At 36.5% G+C, this 26,815-nt stretch overlaps 1 protein-coding gene across 2 annotated transcripts in view; it reads right to left on the bottom strand.

Moving 5' to 3' along the window:
* Positions 1-632: 632 nt before the first annotated feature.
* LOC107097989 (phosphoglucomutase-like protein 5) overlaps positions 633-26,815 on the bottom strand; it is a 31,894-nt gene continuing 5,711 nt past the window's right edge. For both annotated transcript variants that reach the window (XM_015395419.1, XM_015395411.1), the window contains 10 exons: positions 24,205-24,367; positions 23,937-24,083; positions 23,686-23,811; positions 23,385-23,575; positions 21,733-21,887; positions 16,335-16,450; positions 10,164-10,299; positions 7,985-8,168; positions 3,481-3,618; positions 633-1,062 (listed from right to left, as the gene is read on the bottom strand). In XM_015395419.1, the coding sequence (XP_015250905.1) occupies positions 973-1,062; positions 3,481-3,618; positions 7,985-8,168; positions 10,164-10,299; positions 16,335-16,450; positions 21,733-21,887; positions 23,385-23,575; positions 23,686-23,811; positions 23,937-24,083; positions 24,205-24,367 (1,446 nt within the window). In that variant the 3' untranslated portion in view covers positions 633-972. The remainder of the gene's footprint in view (positions 1,063-3,480; positions 3,619-7,984; positions 8,169-10,163; positions 10,300-16,334; positions 16,451-21,732; positions 21,888-23,384; positions 23,576-23,685; positions 23,812-23,936; positions 24,084-24,204; positions 24,368-26,815) is intronic.

The following is a 26,815-nucleotide window of genomic DNA, read 5'->3' as shown; positions in this document are numbered from 1 at the left end:
GAGCAATAAGCTGTACGGACAGATAGATAATGTATGAATGGCTGAGTGAAAACATCCTTTCGGATATCCACTGGCATTATCCTCAAATCAAAATGACGGCAATCAGGGTGTTTATGACATCCTGCTGTCTGCATCTCAATGGAGCGGTATAAAGATCAAACCTCATAACTTCTTATCAGAACACAACAGCTTCAGTTTGTTTCCTGCTTGACTGGAAAACATGTGCTGTTAAAGCACAGTGAACATGTCTTATCAATGGGGAAACTTTGCTGATTTACAAAAATGCTAAAGGGCAACATGGAAAATCTCTGAAATATGTGTTTTTAATTTTCCAAGAAGACAAACAATACACATTAAAAGGTTGATTTGCATGACAAGAGATTATTATTTTTTTAATGAGAAAAAGGATATAGTTGAATAGTTAAGAAAATGTAATTTTTTCTTCTTTAAGGATCACTTTGCCTTAGAAAATAATCGGTTTAGAATAACACATTTTGCAGTTCCATTTGCTTTACTGACTGCTCCAATGGAAATAATTAAAAATATTTAAATCCTTTAGGGAAACAATAGAAAGCAATGAAAATTAAACTAAAAAACAAAACAAAAAATTTAGAAGTTTGCAAAGAAAACAATCCAGAAACAAAAATATTCTGTCTTAAGGTTTGCATTTATTGTTAACATAATTTCCAATATTTATCAGTTGCATTATTTAATTTCACCTTTCAGTAACTGATTATCACAGTGGAGAAAAACAAACATAGATTTGTGGCTGACAGCATGTTTGTCTTTAGGAGACAATTTCCAACAGAAATAAAAAAAAAAAATCCTCAGGTTATTTCTTATTTAGGGGAAAGTGAAAAACTAAGCTGAAGCTGCAAGAAATGCAAGAAAAGTACATATATATTTTATGAGTGTGAGCAGGTATGCATATATTGTGTGTGTGAGTGTATATCTCCCTTTTATCCTTTTAGCTCATGTGATGACGTTTGGGCCACGGCGTCCTGTCCTTTCATGAATGTTGGAGATCTTCAGGGCGATGGCAATGAGAGGACCCAGAACCACCTGGAGAGGGAAGTCCAGAGTTATTATAACAAAACATCATCTTCTAACATTTCACAATATCACTATTGTTCAGGGCATAACTCCTCTTCAATACACCAAAAAAGATAAGACCATTAAAAAAATGTACCTTATGTTTCGTTTATTCATATATTGAGGATCTTTATTGTTCAAAATAGACATAACTGAGAAACGTTAACTTCTAGTCATACAATACTTTGTTCTTTTAAAATGTATTAAATAGAAAATAGAAGGGCTGCAACTAACGATTGTTTTGGAAATCGATTAACTGTCGATAATTTTTTCGATTAGTCAATCAATAATAGCCAAATGTTCCTTAAAGAAAACTTTTTACAAAATTAAACCAGGAGAATCTAAAACTTTTCTACTTGAGGAATTCTGGATTTTGCCTATGGACGGATTAAATTGTTTATTTTTTCTTAAATGCAAAATTTTTACATATTATTTTGCAACTTTTATACAATTACTGCTTTAAGTGGGTCGTTCTGTCAGCTAAAGTTATATTTTACAGTCTCTATACTTCAGTAAACGATTAATCGATTACTAAATTAGCTGACGATTATTTCAATAATCGGATTGCATGATTAATCCGGTTAATGTTTCAGCTCTAAAAAATAAATAATACTATTTTTAGGATAAAACAAAACTATTAATTTATAAAAGGCTTTTGATCAATTTTAAATTACATACATTATTTCTCTTTTAACACATATAATCAAGTCATTTTTAAATGGAGCTTTCTTGTCTCACCTATTCATAAACTAGTCCAATCTATGCTGCAGATCCTGTATTGGCACCATAATACCTCAGTCAGGGACCTAGTTACCTGGACCAACACCGATTAAGCATTAAGCATTCTTGACCTTACATTTCTGGTGATTGCATAATTAGAGGCTTGAACTCTTATGCTCCATGTCTTGATAAGGAAAGGCCACAAGTTTTACTGCAACCAAGCACAAAACTAAACAGAGTAGAAAGATTTCTGAGAAGATAACCTGGTTAAAGTTAGAGAAACTCCAAACCTTATATCAGGATTTCAGACAGTTTTGTCTGGTTTTGTTACACAGAGCAGACATTTATTAGAGACATAGAAATAATCGCAGATTAATTTAAAGATCCATTGCAAGTCAACAAGCACTTCCCAAGTCATGTGAAGTCGTGACTTTGTCTGAAATGTCTTACGGCTGTTACATTTTTATATCAGTAATCCACACAGTACTCAAAAACTTAAGCACAAGACCAAGATCTAATGATCTGAAGAATCTCTAATCTGGTTGGATAAGCAGGATTTTTAATTGTGGGTGTTCTGAAAGATAATTTTTACCTATCAGGCAAGCAGCTGAACGATTGCATGCTAAGGTGGTGTGAATAAAACAGATTAAAAGAATAAGATACCAAATGACGCTGAACAGTCACTGTGACTTCAGCTTTACAACAGCTAACAGTGTTTACATACTTTGCTCAACACAATAAATTTTTTTGTATTTTTTTAATAGATTTTAAACAATCTAAGTTTGATTACCAACGCTTATATACTACAGTATACTCCATATACCTTTGTATCTACAGTAAAGATTCACGTTAGAATTATTATATATTATTTTTGTACACCAGAAGCATAATTTCTCATTTCCCTTAACACCAATTCACCTGTGGTGGTTGCTTGTTTGTTTTGTTTTTTTAATTCAGATGACTGCAGCTATGGGCAACTTTTACTGAGACGAAATTTCTTGTTTCCATTTTCCAAACATCGAAACACACGTGCCTCTTATATTTCCTACTTTAGAAAGGGATTCAGGGGACACAGTTTTTTTAATCAAACATGTAACAAAAAGTGTTTTACAGAAGTTGGTAAACAGACTGACTTAAAAACAAGTAAAAATCTGTCTTATATGTGGGGTAACTGATGAAATGCAATTTTAAGATAAGTGAAAAATTTAAAAAGAAAACATAAATAGATATTTACACCACAAATAAAAAGTTAAAATAAATTGATCAAACATTTGTGATAAAGTCATAAAATATTAATCCTAATTTGCCAACATTTTTGTTTAAAAACAATAATATAGCCATAAAAAAAATAAGAAATATGTTAGTGTGAGTCAATTCTGTAATAAATATCAAAGATAAGCACTCTAAAATTCATGTTAAGCACGCATCGATAAGGCTCAATTCATTCATGGGTGCTTAAGTTTTATTAATTCTTTATCTTTGACATAGCCATAACATGTTTTAGATGAGATATTAATGATATCAATCACAAAACAATCCTTCATTATCAGGAAGAAAACACAGTTGTAAAGTGGTTCACCCTTGTGGAAGGTTGCAGGTGGAATTAGGAGAATATACACAGGTCCTTCTACACATATATACAGAACAAATAACTCACAGCCCCCCTACCTGAGTCTCCCTGCTATGTCTCTCAGGGTCTCTCTCAAAGCTTTCTGCATATATACGTATGGTGGCACCCATCCCACCACCGCTCCCACTCATCCGAAACACGAGGCGGGAAGAGTCACTGAAGATAATCCTTATTCCCTTGAATAAAAAATAAATAAATTACAATTACAATTTTTTCTTTAAATAGGAGTCTGAAAAAAAAATAAAATGTAAAGTTGTTTCAAACCAACCAATCTTCTTGGTTAGCTGTATAATCCTAATAACACCACAAACAAGATGAAATGTTCATTCATTAGGATCAGCATCCCTCCTGTTTTCACTCTGATGCACAATAAGAGTAAAAGTCCACTAGATGTCGCTGTCATTGCTTCTTTTGCTGGGATTGAGTTTACAACATATGAATTCAGTTGAAATGTTTTTGACATTTTGATCATTATAGACATGGGTACAGGGCCAAAGCAACTATTTTAATATAATATTTTAATATAAAATGTATTTAGGCTATGATCGACTATTTGGATCTAAGATCTGATGTTGAAGTGAAAACATTTAAAGGACCGTTTGCTCTAATCCTCCTTTCTGCAAATACAGGCTATGGGGTAGTTCAGCATCTAACCTGCATGCTAATATTAAGGAGATACTTAACTTTTCAAAGATTTATCAAAAGCAAAATGCAGCAACAGTTCAGTTCAGTTTTTAAGATCATTAGTGAAGTAAAAGTAACATGGATACATAAACAACTTTCAAACCCTTTTCCTTGCTGATAAACAGACATCTCGGGAAAACTCCAATTCCTCACCGTTATGATAGGAGGAAGGGAGAGTGTATTTTAAAAGACACGGTGATAATGAGAGATGTCCGCCTGACCTTCTCTGTATCTGGGAGTGTGCTGGCTCATCTCTAACAAAGAGCAGCAGTTATCAGTCTGCTGACAGACTGCTGCTTGTGAAAAATACCATCTGCTGGAAAGCTTGCAGACTAAAAGAGGGAAACATATCTGTCATCTACAGCTACAACTTTCAATGTGTTTTATTGGGTATTATGTGGGAATGTAAGATGATGTCTTTATTATTAATTAAACCAAGGACAGAGCAAATTGTAATGGTTCTCCCCTTTGGACTTCTTTTTGAGTTTTCAGTTACTTATGTCATTCTGTTTTATTCGTCATTGGTTTCTTTTCCATCTTGTGTTATATTTAAACAGTGTTATATTTTTTGAGTTACTCTCTGGTGCCTCCTTGTGCCAGTCTCTTCAGTGTCTCCCTGCTAGTTACTTCTACCCACACCTGTTCCCTATTAGCTGATTAGCTCATTCTTTGTTCTGTCCCCCATATATACACCTGCTGTTCAGATCCCCATTTCTGGTGTCATTGTTTTGCTTCTCATGTGGGTTTTCCCCTCATATATCCTGGCTTTTGGTTTTCTGTATTTTGTTTTTGAACATTGCTTCTGTTGCCTTCAGATTTTTATTAAATCAGTAAAAACTCATCTCTGTCTCCTACAGTGTGTTTGGGTCCACATACACAGATATTTAGGAGCTGTAACAAAATATTATCAATGATGATAATGTTGATTTGTTCACCTCACACTTCTCTAATAATTTTTACATGCAAATTAATTTGATAAGATAGATAATTTTTGCATAATTAGTAAACAAAATCTACTTGTGTGCACTGTCATCTTGGTCCACATGCAGTTCTGGTGCATATATCATAAGGATCGAGGAACACGGCAGACAGGTCAGGGGTAAGAAAGTGGAGATATTTGAAGCAGCATTAGGTTGAAAAAACAACATTCCAAGCTTTGAGCATCTCATGCAGGGCTGTTGAATCCATCAACTGAAAATGAGAGGATTGACCTAACCGTAAACCTCTCCAGACAAGGCTATCCTCCCACAGGGCACCTCCATGTTACAAATTACAGAGTGGCAGATAGAAAGCCATCGTTGCAAGAAAGACACATAGGTTCTATTAACGATTTTTGTATTCAGGAAAACTGTGCACTGGATAATTGCTAAATGTTTGGGTCAGAGAGTTAAAAATAGGCAGCAAAAAACATCAAATAGTATACAAGTAGTGTTAGAATAATTTTCTTCATCAGTGAGGGAAAGGCTAATCATGAAACACCAACAATCCAGGAGGAAAAGAAAAGATTTAAGACTGAGGTAAGAATTTGGCAGCCCAGGAGGATCACAACCTTAAATAAAAACAATGTTAAAGAGGAATGGCTTCAATTAAAACATGATAATGTTTTAGAATGTTACAGACCAGACATACCTCTATTAGAGATTCTGCAGTAAAAGCTGCAAAACTGATGCTCAAAGATGCTATCCATCCAGTCTGAATGTGTGTGGGACATTTTGTTAAGTAAAATAAAAATACTTTCTGTTAGACATGAAACTACAGTACTTGAATACAGACCTTTAGCTGCAATTGCAACGAGATTTGTTTTTTAAAGTATCGGCTGTGATTACATTTGAGAAACAGTTGCAAAATGATGTGTATTCTTTTTCTTTCACCTCGAAATATGCTGTACAGTGTCTTGGCCTGTCACAGAAAATCCATATTAAATATATTATATTTGACATTTTAATGTTTCATAAAAGGAACTTGAACCAAAGCGGTTGTGTTAAAAATCTGGTACGAAATTATTTGCGAGACATGAAGAGAATGTCCACAATAGTCTCTGCTTTTATGCTCATTTACAAATCAAATATAACGCAAATGTAAAATGTTTTTTCTTGCAAAATCTGTTTGAATCCAGAAGATAATTTAAAGTTAAATAAAATGATAATCCGCCTTAAAAAGTAACATAAAAAGTTTAAACTAAATCACCTATAAAAAGCTTATCTGGGGAAGGAAAGTCGAGATAACGACTAAAAGAAAAGACGCCAGTGAAATATTTTCCAAAAGCAGACAGCTGAATCTGAGGGTTTAAATCCAGCAGGTCTCTGTCTGAAATGCAGACAATGCCAGATGAATTCAGTAGCCAACAACAGAAAGACTGCCATGCGACTGCAGTGTAAATCCTCCAAGCGTTGTTTGGCACACTCTGTTTGAATGTGTTTGTCTCTGTTCGCCCACTTCCTCCCCCATGTGTGATGGAGACACTGCAAGAGAGACGACAGCTGATATAATTCTGTCCTGGGAGGAATGCGCTCTGTAAAAACATTCGCTTAGGAGCCACTGACTGGGTTGCTGGGGTTTTATTTTTTGGGGTTTCCGACTAACTTGTGGTAATCCTGTATCCGCTTGTATTTTTGCTTTTGCATATAGAGGCTGAAATGTTTGGTGAGAGTGGGCATACATGTGGGATGATATTACCCAAAATAGGGCAGGAAGTAAACCTTGCAAAACAAGGTTGAGGGTTAGAAGTTATTGTAATGTTAGTTTTTTTAAGAAATGCCCAATGATCCTATGTTCATCTCCTAAACAAGAACTGAGAAATTTGACTGTGAAAACCTGAAAGAAAAGAAATGAGTTAAACAGATAAAAATGTTAATAAGCAAACATTTTGGCAGTGTTTGTGGGGACCTAAACTACATGTTATGTGTGAATAGAGAGTTTATGATATAAAACGACAGATAAGATGTTCATATCTAAACATGGCGCCTCGCAGTGGGTGGTCTGGAGGATGAATGGACAAAGAAGAGGGAATCAACAAACATAAAGTAATAGAGGTATGAGACCCTTCTATGTCCATTTAGAATTTTATTGTATTTTTCAAACCTTATTTTTTTTCTCCAATACCATAGAAATGTTTTTACAAACACCATAAAATGAAGTATTTTTCATTTTACTTTTTTTCCTGAAATTTTTAATATTCTTTTAATTTAGTAGTAAAAGTTATCTCCATTTTGGTGCCATTAACTACTAATTAAAAGCAGTCTTCCAATGTGCTACCATTGAAAAAAAACAACTTTATTTCTATTTTTTAAGAATTTGTCAGTTTTAGTAACACTGATTATATCCTTATATGGCAGCTAATAATGGTTGGGATACATGAGGCTGCAACTGAACCTTGTGCTCTTAAAATGAATGTGTTGAATGCAAAAACAACAAGACTTGTAATTTTTTATTAATATGGTGAACTTAATGGTTCTAGTTTTAACAGCCCCTGTGGTGTGTTACGCTACCATAACTTTAAGAAAAATACTAAAGTTATGGGATTTTAGAAGAACAATGAGTAAGAGAAAAGATAAAAAAAAACGTCTGTAAAACTCTTTTAGTATCTGAAAAAAAAACAGATTATAAATATTAAATATTTTTTCAGTGTTAGATTTAGCGAACCTTTTCAGCACAACTTGTATATTTTGCCAAAGACCATTACAGGTTATACCGAAACATAAAAATGTATAAAGATAAAACACCTTTATTATTATTTCCTATTTGTATATTGCAACAATGATTTGTTAATCTTCCTTCTGAAATGCAAAAAAAATAAAAATTTCCTCTACAGATCAGTTTTTATGTCACATGCAAGATTTGGAGCAGTTCTGTGCTGACCTGGTTCCGAGCGACTGTCCCGTCCACTGGGTCAATGTACTCAAAGTTCTCGGCCCGCTCCACACTGTAGACATGGTCTCCCACAGCAAACTTCTGACTGCAGAAAGTCTTGTCAGAAATGACCGTCTCCAGGTCCCTCATCAGGTAAAAGGCCGCACGTGGGTCCAAGCCTTCATAGTCAAACCTGAAAATCAGAGACAATTGCAAACGCACAGATTTAAAACAGGTATTTGTATTTTTAGAAAACAAAATAAGAAAAACTTAAGCAATGGTGATCAAACAGTTTTAAAGTTTTCATTAAGTTTTAATTCCTAATGAATCTTCAGATCTGGCCAACTTTGCACTATTTCATTAACAACACATTTAATTTATCTTATTTTGTCTTTAAATTCAATCTGAAATTAAAGAAAGAAATAGGAATTAATATAACTAATGGCTAACTTATTGTTCCAAAATGAGATATTCTAAAATCCATTAAAAGGCTAGAGATTATCAAAAAGTTGATTCGTGAATGACGTATCCTTTCTGGAAATGTTGACAGATGTTTTGAAGATCATAGTCCTTATCCTAAATCCTTTTTCTTTGCCAATTATATCTCATGGGAAATGTTCATTGTTTATAAAAGCTCTTTGTGGGAACATAAAGTACAAATCTGCAGTAACTATCAGTGGAAACTCTGTAGAAACACTGGGGAGATGATCACTGGGGAGAGGGTGAAATAAGGAGAAATGTATGGGCACAAACATCAGTCATATACTGCATGTTTTTTGCTTTGAAATCAGAATGTGTAGTTATATTTGAAGTTTTTCACTTCCTAAACCAACATGTTTGAGAATTTTATCTTGGTGCATCCATAAAAAGAGTGTGTGTGTATTAAAAGGTTTGCATTTGTAAATAAAAACAAGGTGCAAACTTTTTACACAATAAATTTTTTTGAGCAGTTTCATTTTTATGCTTTTATGGTCTAATGACAAATAGAAAAAAATCTATGTATCATGCTCAATGTTCAAGTTATCGGACTTGCATGTAAGTTTCAATATGTTTGGGTGAATTTTGGCCGCTGTTTCTTCTTCTTATCTGATCTGTCAATGTCAATTATAATCTGACTATCCAATCAAAGAACAAAAGAGTTTGGCATTCAGGTTGACCTAAACTGCAGATCCTGGAAGAGGTACATCATTACAATATTTTTCTAGTTTGGAGTCGGCATCTTATTTTCAGTGAATGCAGCATTACTTAATTTTTTTATTTTTTTTTTGCAGAGGTTTTGCGTTACCCTTGGTTTTTTGGCCATTTCATTGCATTCAGTGCATTCACGTGATTGTTAAGCATTTGCATCCGTCAGACACTGATAACAGTGGCAGCTGTGTGAAAAGCAGCTTAAAATGCAATATAGCAAATATATTCAAAACTGTGCTTAAAGGAAAGTCTGCACTATTAAAAACTTAAGATACTAGCATTAGCTAAAAAAAAAAAGTATTAATCATGAAAAAATTTAATAAAATGCATCTGGGGATTTCAGAAATATATATATATATATATATATATATATATATATATATATATAGTTTTTCTCTGGTGAATTCAGTTTTGCAAAAGCATTAAAGTCTAATAAACATACAATCTTCTCCTAAATTATAGTTTTTATTTCAAATGATACAAATTATTAACAGAACATTGTGTAGGCAAAAGTGTACTTTTACAGCAATTACAATTCTAATATGTTAATATAATATATTTGATTATGTAGTTCAAAATTTTAAAAGACAAAATAAAAATATAGACTATATCATAACCCTTATACAGGGAATAGATAAGCATGCAGATACATATTTCAAATAAATAAATATTTCAGTAGATTCCGAAAAGGACTACTGCAGAATCAAAGATGAACCAGTAGTATTTCTGTTCAGACATGTGCGAATAGACAAATAATGCAGTGACAAGCCCCACCTACTTGGCTAGCATAATAAGCTGATCTAACTGGAGCTTATACGGTAATTATCTAATATGTTAACATGACCATTTTAGCTGCTTATTGCAAATATTTATGTTTAAAATGCATCACACTATTTCCATTTAGAATCAACCAGTTAAATGAAAAGATGAAAATTCATGAAGATAAGTTAGATCACTATAGTAAACACAAACAGATGACTGAATGTGTAGAGTACGTCACCTGCAGAAGTAGTTGCGTCCAAACCTGGCCCAGTGCTCCCTGACAATCTGCTCCACACCTTGTTTCCTGGCTGCCATGATGGACAACCACGCCAGCACTGACCACAGGCCATCTTTTTCACGAATGTGGTCAGAACCTGAAGGAAAAAAGGATATTACATATCCTAGGTTCAAACATTCAAAAAGATGCGTTGTACTTAATAATCACAATATTAAAGTAAATAAACAGCACACATCTCTTATCATGCTGCCTATAACCTGTTCTGCTGTATGTGTGCAATCTTGGAAATTAGGATGCTTGACTATAAATGATCTGCTGTGGTTGATGATCCTCCCACCACATCGTGTTAGTATTTCTTTCTTGCTTTATATTATATTACTGTTGATATCTTTAAGTTGGTTATTTCTCTTAGACAGGTATTTTCTAATGGGTCCACACTTTAGTTAATGTCTGTCTAAATGGTTTATTTACACTTGTTTTTTTGTTTGAGGTGCTGCTGATACAAACTAGCTGGAGGAGGAAACCTGGAGCATACCATTTGGTTTTTGAAAGACTGACTGGGGAGACTTGTTTCAAGTTGTTTTTAATAAGTTAATTTTGTCACTTAAATACTTACTTATTATTGTTTCCGCTAAGTAAAAGTTAGTTTTGCTTTATGTGTTTCATAGAATGCTTTAGTTAATTTTGTATTTATTGGTTCTTTTTTTATGTCGTGCCTCCCTCATGTGGTAGACTTGGCTTACTCCATCCCTATTTAAGCAGCCTTTAGTTCTTTGTTTGCAGGTAAGTTTTGTTTTGTGTTAAGTTAGAGTTTGTTATTTATCCTTGGATTTATTCTTACTTGAAATCTTTGTTTTGTTTACCATTTTTGGAAGAATTTAATTGAATTATTTTCTACTTTTAACATTCTTTTTTTGACCTTGTTGAGTCTGGTCCCCCACACTTGCATTAATGCAAACATACTATTAATGCAGAAACAAACTTTCCCTTGAAATTTGAGGGAAAGTTTGCAACCAAATCAGTTCTTTCTGAACCTTATATTGCTGATTTAAAAAAACAGCAGCCTCATGAACAGCTTTCTCTTGTCAGACCAGCCAGCGTGCAGCTTCTCTCCAATATAAAAACAATGGCTCACCTCATAAAGCAGAATAATAAACATGGCCTGCTTGAGAGCTAATCATTTATAATAAAAGAACAGAGATGTTTTCTTTACGACAAACACAAATGTAAGTAAATGATGTGTGTACTTTAAGTATGTATATATATATATATATATATATGTATTCAATTGACCAACATTATATTTGACTTTAAATGAAAATGAAAATACAATAGTAATGTTTTGCTTCACAAAATAGAGGTAAAGTAGAAGTAAGAAGATAATAAATGATGGTAGATATTGAAGTGGCAAGCTGACCCATATCGATCTCTGTTGTATTTTAGAAAAGAGTTATAAAGACAAAGACAAACATACCAACACAAATGGGGTCTGCTGTTACACATGTTCACACACGCAAGAAGATCCCCCCAAAGAATATTTCACAAGGGGGCTGTTAACAGAAACAGCTGCACAGCAAAAGGTATCTCAAAGGTTAAGAATGTGACAGTAATGTTTCCATGCAAAAGCTTAAAGAAGGACTGAGCCATTTCTGGCTTTCTGCCTAAGTCCTTTAAATATAACAAACATAAAATGCCTGAAATTGCCTTTTTGCCTCATTTCTTTTTGTAAATAAGCACTTATAGTCATGTTCCTCAGCAGACAATGAAAAGAGGAGAGGCACAGTTGGTCCGTGTGTCTGGCTCCATCAGCGTACAGTTGTTAGGAAACTGACAGTTGTGATTATCTAATCCCAGCTTTACTGTCCGTCTACTCTTTTGTCTGTCACTTGCTGTGAAGACGAGTCAGAGAGGGTCACCCAATAAAACAGACTCAAGATCTGTATCATCAAAGCACAGCTGCACTCATTAATGAGTCCTCACTGCAGTTCGGCTTTTCTTTTCAACTCAGCGCTGCCTCTTCATCACCTGCTGCTACTGTAGGAAGCCTTCAAAACATCTTAACAAAGGCTTTATTTTAGATATTTTAAAAAACAGCATCTTAAGCCATATTCTGAAAGGTTGAAAACAATTTTCTGCTACTATTTTGAACAATTTGCACGATATCTAGCAGATTATTCAATAGTAACCTGAAGATTTTCTTCTTTTATTCTTTAGATCAAAGGCCAGAGTAAAGACAGTTACAATGCGCAGCCAAGTTGCTCATAACCACCTGAACTGTCCGGGCTCATGCTCTCTTGGTGTATTGGAGTTAGTAAAGAGCAGGAGTGCTGCCCGGCTCTGATGATTTAGTCAGCAAGGCTCTCTCTAAGCTTTTTCCCTTACATGGATAGACAACGAGTAAGCTCCTGAAGTCCTCAGGGCTCTCCAACTCTCTGTTTATTCTCCCCTCATCGTGGTAAACGCCTTTGCTAGTCCATCTGTTTTCTTCTCTCACGTTCTCCCTGCCAAGCATTTTTGTATTTTAACCCCCACAGTTAAGCTGTTTGTTCCATAAAATTTAAACAATTTGAAAAAGTGAAATGATTTAGGACAAAGAAATGTATCCTGATAGGTAAAGTTGAAGGCTTGATCACCAGCAGGAGCAATAAGCTCGCCTCATCATTAAGTGTTCGAGTGTGGCTGGATTTGAATTTACTAAAAAACAATTCCCTTGGAGGCTTGTCGGCATGTTGTGGTGATTCACGGAGCCCCTGTCTCCTTTTATAGCAGAGGAATGAGGATTATTTACACATGCGGTCAGGGTCACAGCCCTATCATCTATTAGAGTGCTCTGACTGGAGCTGAAGGCAGCCAGGATGCACTGCTTACAACTCTAGACCTGAAATAGACTGGAAGAGAAGCAAAGCTGTGATATTTAGGCTGACACATGATCAGCTGCCTATTTGACAATTCCTCCATGATTATTTGGGTCCTGTGAGGTATTCACATTTTTTACCCTTCAACTGCAAATGTGAATATTTTTTACCATTATTTTATGAGATAGAAAATCATTAAAAAAAAACAGAAATGAATAGGCTGTAAATGGTTGTGTTTTGCTGTGGATAAAAAACTGAATAGTAAACTGAATAGTATGGTATGCAACTGTTGTTAACACATTTTGTAACAAGAAATTCACTGCAATCAATTCCCAGTGGAAGGCACCAACTTAGTTAAGAGATTCTGAGGACATAATTGAACAAACAGCATCACCAAACCAGGGAACGCAGCAATCAGAGGTAGTCTTAAGGAATAGTTTAAAGCAGCAGGGTTAGATCAAACTTAGAATATCTGTTCTGTTTGATATTTCACCCAAAAAAAAAGAGTATGATTAAGCTTAATATAATGCTGACAACCTTGAAGGGGAGCATAAGTCCAAGAAGAAGGTGCAAGAAAACTCTGGAAGAGCAGCAGAGATCGGAAAACTATTAGTAGTCCTCCATGGATAAAATCTGAGCTTTAGAGTGGCAAGCAGAAAGTTGTAGTTTAAAAAAAATAACTATAGAAAATTAACATAAACAAATGATGCTATAAATATTCCAAAAAATCATAATAGATAAAGCAAATGTGGAAAAGACAATCTGGTTAAAAGTTGGGTCAAAAAAACAACAAATTGATGTATACTCGCAAAACAGTTTGGCTGAAAGTCCAACAATCCTTTTTTCAATAGAGCCTTTTTGAATCCAAATAAGGGAAATACATTGCTTTAAATGAAGCATACAGAAGTAAAAAAAAAAAACCCAAAATAAGAACAAACATAACAGGAGAAATAATAAGTACCCACAATAAGCATTAAAATCCTGCTTGCGTAAATGGTGTCGATATAAGTTTTTCATAAAAAACAAAACATTTTTTTAGGAGCTTCTTGACAGGACTAATATACGTCATTGCACTCCTAAAATACCAACAAGACTGGCAAATTATTAAATGGAAGCCATTACACATTTTCACACCAGAAGATCTTAAAGCAAGACGCTATGGTGCATTAGAAAACAAACCACACTATGAGCACATCTATACCATAATGCATGGTGCTGGCAGTATCATGCTGAGGGGGTGCTTTTCTTTAGCTGGGACAGGGAAGCTTGTGAGAGTTGATGGGAAAAACAAAATACAGGGCAAGACTGGAAGTAAACATTTTTCCTCAAGATTTGAGAATATAGGTAATCAGCCTCCAAATGGACAATGAGCTTAAACAGCAATAGAAGTGAAAGACCTAAATCTACGGTAATTGAATATGTGTGGCAAGATTTGAAAGCAATTTCTCATGTTCTACACTCTAAAACCAGCTAAACAGGGCTTGATCTGTTTCAAAAAGAAAATCCAACAAAAATGTCAGCTGGTAAAGATATATCCCAAGGATTTGTTGTTGTAATTGCAGGAAACAGTGTTTCTACAAACAATAGTGACTCAAAAGGCCCAAACACAAATCATGCCATACTTGTGATATTTTCCTTCCACCTGACAATTGGGTGCACATAAAAATCCCAGCAAAATATTAACTTTAAGTCATTTTATGCCTGACAGGTAACAATGTCACTCAATCATAAACTTAAAGAGGAATGCAACTGATAACTATGTATTTTTAGTACAATGAAAGTCTTGTTTTTTTTCCCCATTTCATTATGTTCTGGTTCTGAGGAAATCTAATTTCTGTTGAAGTAGTTTCCAACATAAAATGCAGTTTAAAAAGCCTCTTGATCACAACTTCAGGAACAATCTGATCTTCCGTCAAGTGATTTTTATTGATATTTGCAAATTAGGCACTGAATTACAAACCATAAAGAAAAAGAATTGGCTAAATCCCAAATGGCATAGAACAATATTTTATCACAATCTCAGAAAAACACTTCCCTGTTGGTAAAAAGGTTTCTCATCTTTATAAAAGTCTGTCAACAGACATAGTTGAAAATATGTACAATATCAAGGAAAAGTGGGAATTAGAAGCAAATACAGTAATAAAAAATGAGTTATCGGACAAACTCTGTTATAGCTGTCATTAAATTAATAGTGAACAGTGAAAGGAATTTGATTGGAAACTTAAAATACCTTATTTTCACACTCCTCTGGTTATCTCAAATTTTTTGAAAGATCCATCTACAGCTTTATGCTGGAGACAATGTGGTAAAATAGGCAACCATAAACATATATTTTAGAGCTGTCCAGTAATCTTTGCATATTGGAAAAACATTAAATAAGAGATGGAGAAATTTCCCTTAAAACATACAGTTTTACTTACAGGGTTTTATATCAGTTGATTTTTTTCAATGCTGACCAAAGATATATCCTACGAGTATTACTACTCATTGCCAAAAGAAATATTACTGTTAATTAGAAAAAGGTGAAATCACCAACTGTAACTGAATGTAAACAGAGACTAAAACAGATTTATGTGATGGAAAAAATGACTGCTTCATTACAACTGAAAACTGACCTATTTAATCAGAGATGGCACATGGTTAAAACATATTTAAATCTATAAATTACAGGGTTCATAAAGAAGGAAGAAGAGGGAAGAAAAATTAATAATAATATGGAAACCTGCTTTAACTTGTGTGGGTGTTTTTATTTTTTTATATATATATTTTATATCACTAAATTGTTGTATATTATTGTACCAACTGTACCACTAAGATGTGAAGAACATTCAAATTATGTACAGCAGGATATATAATGGATATCTTTATTATTATCATTATTCTTATTGTTTTCCCGTGTTTCAGATAAAGTTCTACGGTATTTGTATTGTTCTGTGAAAATTTTAAATAAAAAGTTCTACAAATAAATAAATAAATAAAAACCTTGATCTCTGCAAGAATTCTTCAAAAATGTATAGAAGAATTCATATCTCGCATCGAAAAGTATTATTTTTCAGAATTGGCCTAAAATTGTTGTAACCTATGAACAATCGTCACAAAAGCAACAGTTAATACACAAAGGAAGGGATTTCTCAGGCACAAAACTCAATAAAGTCAGTCAATCCGCAGATTTGCATCTATGATCCATTCTTTCCTGTCCAAAAGACCACGTCTGCTTTTGTTTGTATTATTTTAAGTGCACATGACATTTCAGCAATCGCAAATCTCTCTTTATGAGCCTTTTATGTTCAGTGTGTACTTGCGTACTGAATCGTACCAGTTCCAAAGCTCTCCTCCCCACATAGGGAACAGCGCCCAGAATCCATCAGGTTCCCAAAGTACCTCCAGCCTGTGGGAGTCTCATAAAGAGCCAACTTCATGGCTTTGGCTACCCTGCAAACAGCAGAGGAAAGAACACACAGAGAAACAAAAACAAAGTTTGTACCTTTCTTTTTATCAGATCAGAAGGGTGAGTGTGCAGGCAAATCAAACAAAGTATGACAGCGGCTTCCTGCCAACAGTTCATCCAATATCTTAATAAGGCAAAAAGCTGCAGGAACAAAATGAGTCAACCTTTCACTTTGAATCTTAACCTTTCTCATTTATAAACATTTAAAAAGGCAATTGTGAAAGCATTAGTATAAAAGGAAAATTTAGAGGGATCTGTTTAAAGGAATTGCAGACCAACCTCAAAGCATCCCTTTAATTAACTTTCTTACTTTCTAATTTCTCAACAACATTGAGGTGTTTAAAAATAAAGTCTAAGAAAGCAAAAAGATGTGAAAATGTTCTTTTTAAGACACTTTTAGACATCTGTGGGTTTTCTGTAGGCTTCAAATGAGAACAACACTTCAAGCAGAAAACAGGAAGGGTCAGTGAATTATAGCAAAGTACATTTTCAGCTTACAACCTCTACCTTTAATGGGGCATACCAAATTTAGAGAAAGTAAAAATAATTTAGAAACATCATAGTTAGGGTAAGGACTTAACTTCTCTAGAGAGTGCAAACAGAAACAGTTGGTTTTATGAGGATATTCATGCTTATTGCTGATATAAATCTTAAATAATTACTCTCTTAGATACTTGCTGTCACACTGTCAAGGCCATGAAGAGAAATAAAGACTGCTAATGTCAGAAGACCAGAGAAAAAAATGGAAAGCTTTTCTCATATACCGGTATACAGCGGGGAGAATACATTTTCCTTCCTGATTTTGTGAGTTTTCTCACCTGCAAAACTCTTAGAATGCTTTAGTTTATATATTTGATACTCCTCAACTGACTCACCTGAATGACAGAATATAAAATAAATATCCAAAAAACCCCACTGTGTGAATTTTAAATAATTTTTATGTTTTTACATTACTTAAGCCCACTAACCAGTGGGATTTCACAGGTTAGTTGGTCCTCTTTAAGAAGCTGAACCTGTTTGAACTCTTTACCTGTATAAAAGACACCTGTCGACACACTCAATCGAATAAATGACAACCTCTACATGATGCCCAAGACCAGAGAGCTGTTTAAGGGCATCAGGGGCTCGACATTGGGGAGTGGCTGCCTAGTTTTTAGGGCATAGAGCTTGGAATCCCGAGGTTCTGAGTTTGAGCCCCACTCCCTCAGACTGTCACTCTTGGTCCCTGAGCAAAGACCCTTAACCCCCCACTGCTCCCCGGACACCGCACAATGGCAGCCCACTGCTCCACAAGGGGGAGGGTTAAATGCAGAGATTGAGGCCCCGTCCACACGAAGTCAAAACGAACACGAAACGCTGATATTTTCCAAAACGTTTGCCGTAAAGACGGAGACGTAAAATAAATGTGATTATCCACACGAATGCATGAAAACGCTGCAAAATGTATGCCAGGCCTGTAAGTGGCGCTGTGGTGCCAAAGCAAAAATAAGCGACGAAATGTTGGGCATGCACACTAATATTTATACATGGTTGCCCTGCGGGTCCATTTTCGTGGTTAAGTCAAATTCAGGTGCTGAACTATGTCGTCGATATTGCTCTGTTCTTCCTGGAGATATTCCAGAAGAAGAAGATTCTGTTGTAAGCCTGACAGCAGGGTGAGTAGCATGAGCAGCAACCATTCAACACAGTACGGCGCCATTGTTGTTGTGATACTGTGTCGCGCATGCGTGTTTAGAGGCGACGCTATGACGCATGCGTGTAAAAAAAAAAAATGCGGTTAGAGCGTAAAGATGGAAACGCGAAAACGGCGTTTCGAAATCTTCCCACTCTGAAGGCTGAATAAAAAAAAGATCGTTTACAGACCCCCGAAACGCCGGCTTCGTGTGGATGAGAGGCTGCTTTGGTGAAAAATTTGTGCGTTTAGGCCAGGGTTCGTCTTCGTGTGGACGGGGCCTTAGTTGCTCTGTAATTGTGACTGTGTAATGAAAATAAAAGCGTGCAAAAAAAAAGAAAAAAGGACTGGTGTCTTATTGAGGGGAGATTGGATTTGTTTTCCCCACTCTACTTGTACAACAGTTCGTAAAGAAACACAACACTTAACAAAAGCTCAACAAACCAGGCTAAATTTAATGACAAATTCAGAGGGAAGTTTTAGAGGCAACAGTTTGGCCTGTCTAATTATAAAAAAAAGTGCAACGTCACAGTATGAACTACAGGATGTTGTCATGTATCCTCATCAGTGCAGACTATAAACACCAAGATTTGCGAAAGTAAATATCCAAACCAACTTGACAGATGTTTCAGCCATAAGGGACAAACATGTGGACTTGTCAATCCCTTTAAACCCACTATGTGTTATATGTGAAAGAGGGTATTTTTCAGGGATTTAAGGGCTGGTGAAAACATCTACATAATAATCATGCACATAAATAAACCTCTGAAGAGTTCATCGGAGTTGTTTACAAGAAGAGGGAATAAATGACCAAATATGAGTAAACCAGCTTGATCTCCCCCCGGAGATGCAAGCACTAGAACGGAAAGCCTGGCATTCCTTAAAAGAAAACAAACAGACCCCATCTGATGAACGTTTGGCGTTTTAAATAGCACGTCCACCGGCCAAAATAAGCCCCTAGTCTGAATGCAGGGGAATGTTTTTTTTAGTGAGATTGCAAAATTACAGAGACAAAAAAGCTGTGAGAATCAGTTGCCGTTTTCCTTAGTAACTGTACTGACTGACTGAGAAGGAAGCGCAGGGACTAAGCAGTTCATAGTTAAAGCGACTGCAGGGCCCCCTGACTCGCCACGGTGGGTTTAGTTTGAGCAGCTGATGAGCGAACGTTGAGCTCTTTCTTCTGTTTAGAAAGGGGAGCTACTGTATATACAACAGAGACCTTGTTCCTTTATCTTCCTTATCTTGTCCCACATTTCCAGCAACGGAAGAACAAATTTGACAAGAGTGACTGAAAGAGAAGGGAGTCTCAGACGTTTTATTTACAAAAAAAAGTTGTATAAAGACCATTCAATATAAAAATCAATACTGGGCAAAGCCAGTGCAAATATACTAATCCATACTGAAAAAATTATTAAACGGGATGTCATGCAAACTGCAGTAAAACATTCATCTAGGGGCGCTATATCTGCTTTTTATTACCTTTAAGGATATCAGACAAACAATGTTTTCAAAGCAGAAATAATAGAGGTTTTCAATTGACAGATTCAACCATCTGGTGTCTTCCTCTGGGATCTAAGGGTTTCAGACTTTGCATTACATAATAACCAGTTACCAATGACAGTCAAAAGCATTATGAAAAATAAATCTCACACATACTTATTAACATTGGATCCCAAAGTTGCACAGACCTCTGAAAACCCAGATAAAATTAGGCCAATCTAAATATTTTCAAACTAAAAACGCTCATATAGGGAAAATATAAAAGCACATGAATGCTAAAATATTAACAAATCTCTATTTTAGTTTAAGTTAGTTTAGTTTATTTATTTTCTCTCAATGCACCTTTTGCATGACCATATTATTCTGTGAAAAGCACTGAGATATTAGCCTTCTCTACCATTTACCAAACAGCATCTGGTTGCTTCATTTACCATCTCCCCCTACAAGGAGAGCACAGTCAGGACTTGCAATGTCATACAGAAAAAAGCTGCTGCAGCATATAAGCATTATTTAAGCTAGCGATGAAACGTGTCTCAATAGTAGCTGCATTCTTTTCAATAAAGAATGCAGCTACTACACACAAGGCAGCACTGTTAAATCTAAAAGTAAGTGTATGGCTTTTATAAATGTTGTTTCATCATCTTTTTCTTCTGACACAAAGTCATATATGTTTTCTGGGACTTTCCAGACATTTACATAACATATTAAAATCCGCCAAAGGGAGAGGTGTTCTTGCACAGTTGGAAGCCATATTTTCTTGTGTCCTATCAAAAGATTGCCATTAACCTATCAAAATTTAACAACTTTTATGATTTAATTGACCTGACTCTGTGAAGTGTGTTTAGATGACATGTCTTGTAAAATTCTCCAAGGAGGAAGTGACCAAAGGCTGGCATCACATTGGAGAAATTTACCTCTGCATTTAACCCATCCCCTTGGGGAGTAGTGAGCTGCCATCGTGGGGCGCATGGGGAGCAATCGGGGGTTAAGGGTCTTGCTCAGACAGCTCAGACTGTGGGAATGGGTTTTGAGCTCACAACCTCAGGATTCCAAGCTCTATGCCCTAACCACTAGGCAGCCCCTCCCCCTAATTAATTAACATCATTTTTTTCTTTCTAGGTTGTTTACATCTGTGATAATTAGTTGTTATTGCTTATGAAGGTAATGTGTTAGTCAGTGAACCAGCTTCTTCCACTACATCCTCCACCCCCAAAGTTAGGAAATGCAGATGTTTCCTTCAACATGTCAATGCCACAGCCCTCTTCTCCATGACTGCATCAGCTGTTTCTTAGTTTGTGCCAAGAATGGCACAGGAATTCAAGCGCGTGCAGTACAAGATCTGTCAATTGGGCAAGGATTGATATAACAGCCAAACACAAAGGACAGCATTGCACAGAGAATACACCCTGTAGCATCCAAAAACTGATAAAGCAGCAAATGATTTCACAGTTCAAACCCTCAAAGACGCTTTCCAAAAAAGGCATAAACTTGGGCTGTCTGCAGCATGCACACACTACACCACCAAGCATTTCAACACTTCCTGGAGTTTGTCAGAGACATGAAAACCTTTACCCAAGTGTTACTTTAGGAATATGAGAGGTAGCAGTCTGGTTGTCAGTTAAGGAAAGTAGCATGGCTTTAAAAATCTCAAGTATTTTTCTGCAAGATTGATTTAAAGAAATTAACTGTGGATGTGTTGTTTGTCATGCACAATATAAAGGAACATAAATTATTGATTTTGATATTTGTCTCCCTGAAGTAGACACGAAATATAAGGCATATTATTATCACTGCAAAGACGAAAGGATAGGCAAACACTGGATGTATTTTCAATTCTATTGTGCAAACAATAGAATTGTGCAATTTAAAAATGCACATGCAGACAAGAAAACTGCAATGATGTCATCATAATGTTCTGCATTAGCTCCTGGATATTTTTGTCAAACTATGAATACAACATTGAACCACTAACATCTTTAATCTCCATTATAAAATCAATAGTGTGCCACCCAGCTCCTGAGGAGTTAATCTATAAAAACCTTAGATTTTCATACATGACAATTTACTGAATGTGTGTTGATGTGACTACTGTACCTGTCAAGGGCCGCACTTGTGGCCATACTCCTGGCAAAGCCTCTGGCACCATGTTGTCTAAAGTAAGGGATGGTGGAGAGGTTGGCAGCTATAATGGCCACCGAATCTGATGGGTTGACGAAGAAGCCGTTTTCTCCAAGGATCATGTATCGGTCCTGGTACAGGCAAACCATATAGGAAAATAGAAGTGAAATGTAGATTATGAACATAACCTTTAGCCTCCAATTAACAAACCCCTTTGATGTGCAGTGCCGGACACTGCACACGAAGCATGCTCCTTCTGAAATGTGATGAGCAGATGTTCCAGAAATGTCTTTTTCAGTGATTAACTGAACTGCATTATTATTGACATACCATTATTTGTCACTATCTTGGCACTGATGCTTAATTGCTCATTCCATTCACCTGTCTAACTCTGCCCAGTTTCTCATCACTGCTCAACTGATTATCCTGCTCCTACCTCTATTCAAGCTGCTTGCATCCAGTCAACAGGACGTGATTATTCTTGTTCTCATCAGCTAGTGGTGAGTGTTTTTAGAGTTCCTTGGTGTTTCTGATTTACTGAGCTGTTCTGCCTCTCAACCACTGAGCCTGCCTGTTCCTGTTCTAATCTGTTTGCCTTACCTGGTTTCGGACTCCTGCATGTTCTCCGGGGATGCTGCATCTGGGACACTCTGGGCGGCGCTGCCACATCATATTGGCAGCCCACCGGCTTGATCTACCTCGTTCTCTGGGCATGGACTAAACTTGTAAACCAGGTTTGTGACTCATATTCATAATCTTCCTCAGTCAGGTTATCTTGGTCACTAATCTGTGTTTACTCTCTCCAGAGTTTCCTGTCTCAGACACCGCTGCAGCTGTTACCACAGATCCGTTTGATTTTTTTAAATGCCTTTTGAGTTATCTCACTGTCTGCCTTGCCTGAATACCGGGTCCCTGTTCTGAGTCATGACATTATTTGCCCTTATTGTTTATTCCTCTTCTAATAACCAGCAAACATTTAAAAATAAGAATGCATTTCTGTTTTAAACAGGGTCAAGGTAAAAGGGTTTCTCTATCCCTTTCTGTCAAAAATTTCCAACTGTCATAATGGTGATTAATAAAAAGGACAAATTATACATAGTTGTGATAAGGAATAAATAAGACACGATATTGTATTACAAAATAAAGTGACTTCAGAATAAATGTTAGAAATGCTTAGGAACGTTTCGGAGAAACTGTGATTAAAGTTTAATACATAATATATTCTGTAACAAGAAATTAACATCTACAAGCAAAACTCCTCACTCTGTGGTGGCATTTATGATCAAATAGTTGAGAGTAAGAAACAATGCAATGCTACAACAGATTGGTGCCAAATAGACGTATTAAAAGTGGATTTAGTGTGAATAAACTAGGCTTTTGGAAGGGCCATGGCATCAACAAATTAAAATATATTACAATTATACCAGGGAAACATATGCTTTTTCTTTAACCTTCTAAACAGTATTAATCCAGTTTTTAGTGGGGATGTGAGCTTCTATCAATAACATCAACTCTTCTTTGGAGAACTGAAAATCTGCAATAAATTCAATCCTAATTGGTTAATGTGTTGAAGTTCTCAGCTTTGATAATGTAACAACCAGTTCTTGTGTTAATATATAACGCTTTACCCCGTCTGCATCAAATGCAGCTCCAAATCCAAACTCGCCCCCTTTCATTGCATCAACCAGAGAGGTGGCGTAGGTCAGGTTGGGCTCCGGTGGCCGACCTCCAAAGTCTTCCAGTGGGACGCAGTTGACGGCGGAGTTTGCCGGAGCCCCTAACTCATCGCACAGGATCCTTCTCACATAGGGGCCCATCACTATGACAGCCAAAGGAGCACATTTGCAATGTAACTCATAAAATATATTTGATTTACAGCAAAAAAAACATAAATTGATCAATGTTTACTACACTGGACGGCTAACTCGCCTCCATTCATGGCATCTATATGTATCTTCAGCTGATCTGGTCCTGTGAGTAGACTCTTAATGGCAGAGAAGTCAAAGATGTTTCGCAACAGTTGTAGATAGACGTCAACAGAGTCTATAATCTCCACTGAAAAAACAGATGCAGGAATGTGCAGAATGGATTTTAGATTTATCTAACACATACAATCCTTTGTAGTATCCTTCAACAAGGGATTCAGAGTTGTCGTGGCTAATTCTGCATTAGTTTTGTACCTCTAAATGGTTTAAACTTGTTTTCAAGATCAAACTCTTGCCTCCCCAGTCTAGAGAGATCAATGCGGAGATCAGGACAGATGGCGTACTCCTCCAGGGTCCGGCTCACCTGGGAGATCCTCTCTATTACTGTATCAGTAGATGGGCCTTCAATTCAAAGAAGACATTCAGAAACATCCCAAAAGCATAGGTTCCAACTGCTTCTAATGTTAAAAAAATGGACGAAACAGAAATGAGAAGACAACAAGAAACCATGCACAGCACACACCTCCATTAGCCACATTGAACTTGATTCCAAAGTCTCCACCGGGACCTCCAAGGTTGTGGCTTGCCGTGAGGATAATCCCACCAATCGCCTTAATCTTCCTTATGATGCAGGACACGGCAGGGGTGGAAAGAAGTCCATTGAGACCGATTACAAGACGACCAATCTGTGTGGAACAGATGTTAGAGAATAAAAAATCAGAAATTCACTCATCATACAGCACCCCGAAAAAGTATTACATTCCTTAAAAAGTTTCATATTTTATAATGACCTCAAACTCCTTTCTGTTTTTTTGGGACTTTTAGTGGTAGGAACAATAGAGTAAATAATGTGCAGTGGATTATAAAGGTCACATTCCCCTAAAAATCATAGATGTGTATGTTGAAAAAAAATGTTTCAAGCCAGCAAAAATAAATACAGGGAGACTAAGGTCCTATTTACACTACCCTCTGAAAACCGATCCGTGCCGAGTTTGCATCAGTTAACCGTACAGCTTGGTTCCTTACGACCATTTACATACTGCACTAGCACAGTTCCTCGCCTCCTAGTGACAATCTACGGTACTGTTGCTCTCTAGAGGGGAACAAGCAAATCAACATGGCGACGCCCGTAACATTCAGGAAATTTGCAGAGAGTCAGACGAAGAAGGCATCCTTTGGTGAATTTACTTGACAGAGTCGGCTTTTGGGAAGTGGATACAACAAACTATTATCTAATCAGGGCAATCATCACTGGAAATCTTGTGGCAAGCTAGGGAAGCTAGTATTTTTATGAATGTTGGTTGTGGCTGGCGTGGTCCGGTTCAGATGTGCCTGCCATTTACACTAAACAGTTATCTCAGTTACTGTGCTTGAATTGATCTTGGCACGGTTTCAAAAGGGTATTGTAATTGGGGCTATAATGAAAGTGATAAACGAGTAAAGGGGGGCTTAAAGCATTCTGTTTAGTTATATTAAGATTAGATGCTGGTGAAGTTTCTCAGTCATCCATAGCCATTCCACAAATGAATCTTAAAAACAATCCACTGGACTTTGTTTCCAAGTTTGAAGACGTTTTTCTTCCCATCCAATGAGCTTTTTCAATTCAAAAAGTCAGAAATAGCGTTGAGTCAGAGGTTTATACAGTAGCCCAACAAAGCGTACTTTTTGTTTTGAAAACATGCAAATTGAAACATACGTCAGGGTCCACCCCTTTGGAATGGGCGTCGTTTCACTTCTTTTGTTAGCCTGCAATGCACCATACCCGTCTAAGTGTCTGAAAGGGGGGTCATTAAAGGGAATTATTGGCCTGGATGAATAGGCACGGTCCCCCACTCTCCCATCCAAAATGTGAACATTCTGGCCCACAAAAGAATGTCCTTTGTCCATAAGGTGTAGATATACCAAAGAGTCTTGTCTAGAGGAGGCCGCTCTTCTGTGTTGGGCCATGCGTCTGTGGAGAGGTTGTTTGGTTTCTCCAATATAAACATCAGAGCATTACTCACGGCGTTGAACTGCATACACTACTCTGCTCATATTTGGTCTAGGGGTTTTGACCTTAAAATGCACTAGCCTCTGTCTAAGGGTCTTGTTATGTTTGAAATGTACTGGAATTTTGTGTTAGCTTAAAATCCTCTCTAAAATCCTCTAGACTACAACAACATATGGGATAACGTTGTTTTTGCATTTAATTTTCTCACCGTTATGTTCTGCTGCCTCTTTTAGATTAACTTGCTGATTTGACAAACGCCCAGTTTGGGTATCCGCAGGTTTGAAGAGCATCTTTGATGTGTTTCTGTTCTTTGTGCGTCCCTTCAGCTTTTGTAAGGACATGCTCAGCACGATGTTGTAAGTTTTTGATGACTGAAAGTTTGTGTTCCAGTGGGTGATGTGAGTCAAAAAGAAGATATTGGTCTGTTTGAGTGGATTTCCTATAGACTTCAATGTTGAGGTTTCCATCTCCTTCCATGCTCACCAAACACTCAGAAAAGCTTGTAGCTTGTTGTTGGTGGCATCCTCTCTGGTGAATTTGATGTTGTGGTCGACCAAGTTAATGTGTGTTCTGAAAGTTTCAACTTCTTTTAGCTGGAATTTGACAAATGTGTCATCCACATATCTAAACAAATGGCTTGGTGGTGTTCCTCTGAAGGTGTTTAAAGCACTCTTTTCCATTTCTTCCATGTAAAGATTGGCAACAATTGGTGACATTTGCTGAAACCAGAGCTCAACCCCTCTGTTTAAGGTTGTTTTTTTCTTTCTTAATTAACATGCCCCTCTCAAACGACCTATTTTCTTTGTCCACGATGTGAACATTCTGGCCCTCAAAAGAATGTCCATTCTCCAAAAGGTGTAGATGTACCACAGAGTCTTGTATAGAGGAGGTCACTCTTCTGTGTTGGGCCATCCCTTCCCTTAATGGCCCAACAATTTAAGGGAAGGGATGGCTCACTTGGGCCTGCAATACACTGAGGGCCGGATTTATCAAGATCCAATTTTGCATGCAGTAATTTGCGCTCGCAAACTGGAATTTTGCGCGTGGGGCTGAACCATGGTTTGCGGGTGATTTAACAAGAGCGATTGCGTAACTGGTGGCAGGTGCAAAACTGTTGGAGACGCCCTATTTAAATGAGGGTTTT

The sequence above is a fragment of the Cyprinodon variegatus genome, unplaced genomic scaffold (assembly GCF_000732505.1).
Source record: "Cyprinodon variegatus isolate N-32 unplaced genomic scaffold, C_variegatus-1.0 Scaffold26, whole genome shotgun sequence".
Classification (NCBI taxonomy): domain Eukaryota; kingdom Metazoa; phylum Chordata; class Actinopteri; order Cyprinodontiformes; family Cyprinodontidae; genus Cyprinodon; species Cyprinodon variegatus.
The sequence above is the reverse complement of the archived record's forward strand: the minus strand, read 5'-3'. Positions and strand labels throughout refer to the sequence as shown.